The sequence below is a fragment of the Trichoderma citrinoviride genome, assembly GCF_003025115.1.
Source record: "Trichoderma citrinoviride strain TUCIM 6016 unplaced genomic scaffold BBK36scaffold_10, whole genome shotgun sequence".
NCBI lineage: Eukaryota > Fungi > Ascomycota > Sordariomycetes > Hypocreales > Hypocreaceae > Trichoderma > Trichoderma citrinoviride.
Genome location: NW_020194718.1, coordinates 641,957 through 650,404, shown reverse-complemented (window position 1 = coordinate 650,404; position 8,448 = coordinate 641,957). Strand labels below are relative to the sequence as shown.

At 54.3% G+C, this 8,448-nt stretch overlaps 1 protein-coding gene across 1 annotated transcript; it reads right to left on the bottom strand.

The window, feature by feature from the left end:
• Window positions 1-1,336: 1,336 nt before the first annotated feature.
• Window positions 1,337-2,095, bottom strand: BBK36DRAFT_1160852 (hypothetical protein; the record flags this gene model as incomplete). Its single annotated transcript, XM_024894323.1, has 1 exon — window positions 1,337-2,095. The coding sequence occupies one exon, from the start codon at window positions 2,093-2,095 to the stop codon at window positions 1,337-1,339; it is 759 nt and encodes a 252-aa protein (XP_024748010.1).
• Window positions 2,096-8,448: the final 6,353 nt, after the last annotated feature.

Sequence of the window (8,448 nt, the reverse complement as noted above, 5' to 3'; positions counted from 1 at the left end):
AAAAAAAAAAAAAAAAAAAAAAAAAAAAAAAAAAAAAAAAAAAAGGAAAAAGCGAAAAAGGAACAAAAAGTGTTAAAGAGTACGAATATGTGGCCTTGAACCAGGTTATGACACCTGTTACAGCCTGGATAAGTGTACGGGTACGACGATACCGTAAACACCTCACTTACACGTCAAAGTCCTACCACATCTCCGTGTGCAATCAAGCACCGACAACCGTCAATTACACAAACGTCAAAAGAAACCCAACCAATCAATGTCTCCCCATCCTCTTCCTCGTAATTCCTACCCTTTTCCCCTTCTTCTCTTCTTCCCTCTTCCTCTTCACACCCCCTGCCCACCCTCGAGTCGTTATTAATAGCACAACTCACGACTCACCAGCAGCAAAAAACCCGCCCTACATGTACGATATCCACCCACTTCTTGCCCACCCCGGCCCCGGCTCACGGTCTTGCCGAGCCATCCCAGGTCAGGTCACGATGCCGGAGGAGAAGGGTAAAAAAAAAAGAGAGACAAGGCTGCTGAGAAAAAAGTGTACTAGTCAGGGGTGGCCATGGTTGAGCCGCGCCAAAGGTGGTCGCGTGGCTCGGCAGCTCGTACCTGGAACTGACTGATGGTACCTTGCATGCAATGGCTTGGTTTTGCTTGGCTCTCGTACTTTCGGCACGTCGTTGCCCGGACGTGTGGGGAGAGAGGCGATGACGATGACGATGCCCAGATCAGCCAGCTGAACAAATCGGCTGGAATGGGCGAGAAAATTTTCTAGTCACTTCGCGCACAGGGATCAGCGTCATGGTTGGTTGTGCTCTGTATTGATAGAAGATTCATGAGCAGGGTATTGAGGGCGTTGTGCCCATGTAAGTAGCTATAGCTAGGATAGAGTAGGTAACGTAAATAGATGCAAGGAAATGTCAAGGCAGAGTCAAATTGACAGACGTAGTGTAGTAGTTCCGTGCCCACCACCCTTGGGTATCCCAATGAGAGCCGATTTCCGCCCCAGCCGTCGCTTCGTTCCAAACTCCCAGGTATCAAGCAGAATAAAACAGAAAATGAAAATGCAGTGTTGCAAGCGTTGCTTCTTTTTATGTGGCCATGTTCCGAGGCCGCCGCCAAGTACCGATAATATCCCTCCCGTATGTAATCCCAGAACAGAAAGGAAAATAGACAAGTAGGCTTTGCGTGTAGCGTAAGTAGTTTGTAGCGTAAGTAGTTTGATGATGTTCTTCCAGATTAAAACGCCGGTAAGAATAAATATGTGCTGCGAGAAAAAAAGAATATACTGGCTGATGTTGATAGGAGATTGATGTAGTTGTCGTCATGGTGAGGCGTGATTGACTTAGAATGTGTCCATGTCGTCGCGATGGAAGACAACGCCTCTTCGTTTCCAGCCTCCACGCCTAACATAGTCCTCAAAGCTGTCGATGGTCCTGAATGTCGGCCTCTTGGGGACTGTATTGGAGGTATCGGTCCGAGGTGTAGATTCGCCTGCGGCTTCAGCTTGGTCGGCATCCGCGTTGGCGCTTGACGAAGCAGGCTCAGACATGCTTGTGCTGGGAGTAAGATCATCCAGTGACTCTACTGATGCAATGGTAGACTCGGACCAGCGAGACCGGGGTAGGGCAGGTCTGCTGTTGATGTGCATGAAGAAATAATCCCGTGGCTCGTCACCCTCATAGTCGTGGTGGCTCACGGGACTAGCATGAGGAAGCTCCATGACGAACTGGGTCTGATCCTCATCCTCGCCATCAAAATCTCTCTCGGAAGCCTCAAGGTCGCTGCTGTCGGTATCCTCGCTGTCGTAGAATGTGGGCGCAGAGTTGTAGTGGTGCTGGTTGAGTGGGATGAAAGGCCGGTCGTGCAACCTTTTGGGGGGTTGGGAGGCTGAGTGGATAGAGAAAGCGTCGAAGCTGGAAGCAGTGCCGCTGTTGGTGGCCAAGCGAGGAGTGAAGCCGCGGATGGTAGATGTTGATGAATCTGAAGAGAATGACCGGTCGGATGTGGAAGCGAGAGAGCAGCCCGAGAAGGAGACCTTGCGGATGTGCAGGTCCCGGGGTTTGGATCCCCGTCGTTGACCAAGGCCACCAAAGAGAGTCATGATGGCGATGGCAGCTGTATAGATGCTTTGGTGTGTGGGTGTGGGTATGTGGTGTGAGTGTGTGTAAGTGTAGTTGTATGTGCGAGTGGGTGGTGTATGTCGATTGTGGTATGGATGAGAAAATAGCTGAATCGCTGGATGGCGGATGGTGTTGATATTAAATATGCTAGTATATGCGCAAACTCAATCGCTCGTGCAGAGCTAAGGCGGATCGATCGGTCCAACTAAGTTGCAGAGGGAGGGGGATGTGATGTGTATGATGTAGTCGTGCGTGCGATGGCGTATCTGGCACACAAATGCAGGAGGTGGCGAAACAGGTAGCAGACGATCGGAAAACGCTGATTAGTCCAGCGAGCGTTGCAAGTCCAAATCCTCGCCGATCTGGTGCTTTGACTGCTCTCGAGCTGAACTCTTGGAGGGTATCGATGAAGGAGGCCGTGATGCAGGAACTCCCGGACTGCCGAGAGGAGACGGCCTCATCCATATATGTGTAGACAGTCCATGATGCTAGTAGCCTGCGTGCGGAGTGTGTGCCAAGAGGGGGAGGGGCGTGTACCAGTTCCAGTGGGCGTGAGAGTTGCCGGGCTGGTAAGCATGGGCATCGGATGGAGCCTGGACCGGGCGGTGGCTTTGATCGGCTCTCGTCCTGCACACGCTGCGTACATACGTACCTGCGAATGCTCGCCATGTCTTGCACGGTTCCTGCTGGTGGGCGTCTTGCTAGGCCTTACGGCACCATGGCCTCTCCACATGGACGCCTCCGATAGTCGTGATGACTCCCACCGAGGCATGCCGCCGTCGTGAACCTTGGTGTTCATGGCTGTGAATCCCCTCTCCAGGAATTCATCCACGCCCGGAAGCTTGGACTTCGCCGACCTGAACTCGGCCGGTGCTGTTGTGGCTGCCGTCCTGTCCATTGCGTCGGGCTCTGTTACCAACAGCTTTCTGGAGTATTCCAAGAGTCCGGTGCGGCGGCAGCAGCTAACGACGCATCGATGATGAGATACCCCAAACTACCCATCCTGTGTGTGAGCGTGCGTCGTCGTTGATTGGGGCGATCAAACAAAACGAAACAAGTCGCCCTGCGCCAGCATCCTGGCTTGCCTGGTCCTCCTCCAAGCTAACTGAGCCCTCTTAGTCCAGGCCAAGCCAGCCAAGGCCACACCTCGTAATCATGGGCTGAGGGAACCCCGGTCGCCTGCTGCTAGGAATAGTCGACTAGACCAGGGGCCCCCGGTGGCTTCACGCTGCCAAAACCTTGCGGACTGTACATAAAGTGGTTGCGTGGGTCGACGTCATGCCGAAAGGCGCCCATGCCCAGCGCATTTCACGACGCCCGCCATTTGCCGTTGGACTCTTTTGTTCCTGGAACTGCTCCCCATCTTCGTACTCGCAACAGGATCTGATACAGCATCCTCGCTCACAGTCAGCACGGCCTGCGAAATGAAAGGCTACCGGGCAGGCAGCAATTACCGCTGGGCCACGGTGTTCAAGCTGAGCGCCCCTCTGAGAGTGCCCGCAGAAGGCCTGTAGAACGCCTTGAGCAAGGCCTGGAGAGCGATGCGACGACAGCGTTGGGCCGCTGCATGCAAGGGACGAGGTGAGCAGCTGTGAAGAGTGGTGTCAATGTCTTGGCAGGGCCATTGCACGAAGCGATGTGTGGTGGTGTCTCGCAAGAGGCGCCACTTGAACTTGCCAACCTGCATCGTGATGGTCAAGGTCAAGCCCGTTACGAAGTAGTGTGTCTCTCGTCTGTGCCGTGCCTGGAGCGATCGCTCAGGAACCGGCGTGAATCGGGCTGGCGTTATCAGTGACGAGAATTGCCTTTTCGCGGCGATAGGTTAGCAGTCAGCTGCACTGCACGGCTGGACACGGCACCGGCGGCAGGCCTAAGGGCATTAGCAGCCACCGCGGGAGAGCGAGGATGATGGCATGATTCCATCGTGGCAAAAGGCAGTCTATCCGGGCAACGGAGAGAGAGCTGTGCCTGGAGGTGATTGACTAAGATAGATAGTCATCATCTATCTTCTACTACTAGTAGTATCTATCTTTTGTTAGCACCATCTCATCGCCTGGGAGATGCCCGAGGTTAAACTGGAGCATCGCGGCAGGCACGCTTCCCCTCTGCCTCTTGCCGCAGCTGCCTCGACTACTAGTACTAGTGCGAAGTCGTGCTCAGTATCCATCTAGCACATGGCCACGCTACTGCGCGATTGGCAGGATAGCGAGATACTCTCCAGATACGGACAAGTGATGATATGGAGCTGTGCGGAGCAACTCCTCCCTGCCTTATTTGTGTGGTGATGATGCCCAAGACAGGCCAAAAGCAACTCCGTCTTTCATCTTACAAGCAGGCATCGGTATGAGTGCAGCAGGGCAGCTTCAGCCTTCTCGCTGCTCCCGTCGCATCAAATCAAACCACGGCCGCCCTGCCATCGGGTCGTCCGAGGCTGAGAATCCAGACCGATCGATCAAGAGCCGACACGACGCCAGATCTGGCCTTGCATCCATGACCCAATCAACGGCTCCATTGGATTCATGCTCCTTCGCAGAGTTTCTTTTTCCCGCTCCTCATCTTAGTCGAGGGACAGCATGCCATTTCCAACGCCATGAAAGCCTGGACGCAAGCGAACCAAAAGAAAGTCCGTCCCGCTGCGCCTTAGCCAGATCGCTTAGATAACGACTCCAGCAGGACAGGGGTGTCGGGACCCGTGGCTTGGACCAACGGCGCTCTCATTCGCCGTGACGGCTTCCCCTCAACGCCTCTCAGGAACCATGGCTGCGCTGTCAAAACTCAAAAGCTGGAGGGGAATCAGTTTGCGGAGCAGGCGAGTGATGGGCTCACGCCGAGTGTCCATGGGCTGATTGTTGATTGTCGGCCGAGGCCTTGACGAATCCCCCGAGACTCAGTTTCACAGCGGCGTTGCACCACCGCAAGCCATCATTCCTGAGGTCGCCCTTTCGGAGAAACGAAGCATCTCACAACCCCACGTTTTCCCCTCTGTCCGGGTCCTGTAACCAGGAACCCAAGACCTCGGACATTGAGCCAATCAGCAAGCCGGGATGGACGGTCTGCGAAGAGCAGTGAGGGAGGGCAATGGATTGCACGGGCCTGCCCAACTTGACAGCAAGCTGCAATCTCTGCCGAGTGCGACTTCGTATGCATGCACGCCCCTCTCTGTTGCTACTCTGGCGAGACCTGCATCATTGACAGCTCAGCCGCACCAGCATCTCGCAGCCGCACCCAATCTCATGAAATTTTGCATCTTGATGGGGTGTGGACGCTCAGTGTCGAGCTGATCGCCATGGTGTTGTTGGCAGCATGGAAGCACACCGCAACAAGAGATCAATCCAATCTTGGGTTATGCGCTTATCTTGAACCACAACTGATCTGTGCGTCTTCTGCGTCGCCGACCTTTGGGGAACCCGAGCCTGAACAGTCACAGAGCAGCAATATGAGACATGGCTCATCGCAAGCTGCCGCCCGCGTCGGGCCTTTCCAGGTGCGACAACTTTGTGATAACACCGCCCTTACCAAGGAGGGCTGCCATGTAAGGGCATCACAACCTCTACCCTCTGAAGCTTCTGGATCACTTTGACGTCGTCGACAGTCATGGGATATGGGTTGCGACAAGGGGGGAGCGTTGCGATGATCACCGGCGACCATGCAAGCATCTTCAGTAATACCCTTACACTTGCTTTTCATGGCCCCAATCGTTCAGCTGCGGGAGACAAGCACCCAACAGCTACCATGACAAGACAACGAACCCCGCGCACCAGGTGGCCGGCTCCTGCACGGCCAACCTGAATGGCTTCTTTGGGCTTTTGTCTTTTTGACACCATGCAACACGCAAGATGCGGCCCCCAACGCCAATATCCTAAAATTGCGCTTCAATATTCTTTCAGCCCCCCCCGCCGCCTTGCCTGATGTAGGTCGTGCAAAGCTCTCGAGCTTGGTGGTGCATCCATCTCGAAGGGAGTGCTACCTACCTCCTATGTACTGCTGCTAGCATATGCATGTGTGTGGTCACAAGGACGACGGCTGCAGGTACGGCGCAGGCTAGAGCTGCAGGCAACCCAACATGCATGCATGGCCGATTGCCGTGACGCTGCGAGCCGCAGCCTGGTTGCGTCGCATGACAGCGCCGTGTCATTTCTGGGTGCTTGACAGGCTTGACAGGATCCAGGATCCGGGCTCAAACTCGACGACGAGTCTGCAGCCTTTCAGACATAAGGTACATGCGAGCGCGACGGCCACTGTTATGAGGACGGAGCACCTTGTGCGCCGTACTGGCCAATATCGCCGACCTCTGTCGGGATTATCATACGCGCGGCGCTCATCACGAAAGCCACGCCTAACAAGACTGAACCCTTCCTGCGGGATGCAGTATGAATGCTCGCACACATGCCTGCAAATGGTAACCACCACCACCGAAAAGCATTCGTGCTCGTACTTTTGTTTTGCCGGGCCAAGCCGTCGGCAACAGCACCAAGACGAGTCGGCTGCCTCTAGCGGTTGCCAGTCAATTCTCGTCACATTCACGCAGGGTTCCATGTCGAAGTCGCAAGATCCGACAGCGCGGTCGCCAGGTCTATGGACACACGCAGAATTCCAAGCTCACGGGACTTTGGGACTGCTACCCACGTCGCTCCCACATTGTCGGACTCGTCACTTGATCACTTGGTCATTTGCCCGTCGTAGTCTGCTCCGCGCTCCGTGCCCAGCCCCCATGGCCATTGCGACCCTTGCGTCTCTCCTCAAACAATGATGTACGTACTTCTTGTATGTGCTCTCATGGCCCAAGTTGGGCTTATTGACATGCTGTCCCTTGCTGCTGTTGGGGCGAAATCCAAGTCCACGGTCCCGTCATCACACAGCTTCTGCACTTCTGGCACGGGAAGTAATACAGACTAATCTACACAGTCACCACGACTTTTGGCCGCGCTAACATTCTTCTCCCTGTGTTACACGGCCGTGATCCCTCCCGTCGCTTCCAGGACCATGGTAAGCAACCTGCGCAGTCTGTCAGGCGTCAACTCCGCTATCCGCAGCAACCGCAGCTTTGGTTCTTTGCCTCCGCTTCTCTACTGCTGACGGGGTGCGAAACAAACAGACGAGGAATATGTATCTCTCCACGTGCGGAGCGTCTTATCAGGGGGGCCACAAGGCTCAAACGGATCCGCGCTGTCGAGATGATCCCACGCCAGCGCCGGCATGATATCGAAAGGAGCGCCTGTGAGGGCTTGAGCCGCTGCTCCCGCGGCCAGCAACTCTTGTCCCACCGCCCGGCTGTCGCGATGCTCCACAAGTCTGTGAGACTTTGTCTGCCCTGTTTGCCTGGTTCTCCCGAAGCCGAATGAGCGCCCGCAAAGCGTGCCGCAATCGTCCCGTTGGGAGCTAGTACTCTTTGTGCTCTGGTTGAGGGCACTAGGCGCAGGGTTGAGACGCTTACATACCGTTGTGCCGCTCATTGCTGATGACAGATCAAGGAGCAGATCAGGGCCCTTTTTCGAAATGACAGGACGCGTGTTGATGGTTAAGAAGGGTGATGGGCAGATTCTATATGTGTTGGCTCACGTCGAACTTGGCCCAGTGCAGTGGCATGCCCAAACTCCAATGATACGACTGCCTTTGCATCGGCTCTTGGGTGGACAATTATAAGCCATCTAGAGGTGGTTTGAACTATACTGAAGTCTTACCAACTGCCACTAGACCACCAGGGACGGGATTCAGAGGCAAAAATAGATGCCGCATCCTAACAGCCGAGGACCCCGGGACCTTGCTCTTTCTATAATTGCCTCCGAAGTCAAGCACTCGTGTCCTCCGGGCCTTGATTATCCCATCGACTAGGGTCCCAACATGGACATGCTTCTGGTATGATAGATACCCTGGAGCAACTACTACAGGCTTCTCCGCACATTTACGAGTGACATGCTGCATGGTGATGCGAGCTGCGTTTTATGGTAAGGTTGCTGACGAGATAATCTATCATCTGATACAGATGTAAAGATTCAATCCAAAGAAACTTGGGTTCGGAGTCATCTTGTCAACTATTTGATTTGATTAGAGGTACCAGGGTAGTCGTGGGCACGATGACGGGCTGATGATACTCGTGCCTTACCCTGAACAGTCCCCGTTAGTCGAGAAACGGAATTTGTAATTTGTGTTATCTGTATGGGTGTAAGTGTAGATCGTACGGCAATTTGGGGGACTGGGAATTGCAAATACCTGTTTTGTGGCGTTTTGGCTTGGATTGCCTGGGATGTATGTAAGCGCTGGGCTCATAACGCAGTCGAGTGAGGCTGATGGTATGGACACTGGCTGTTTGATCGAGGTAGCACAAGCACATAGT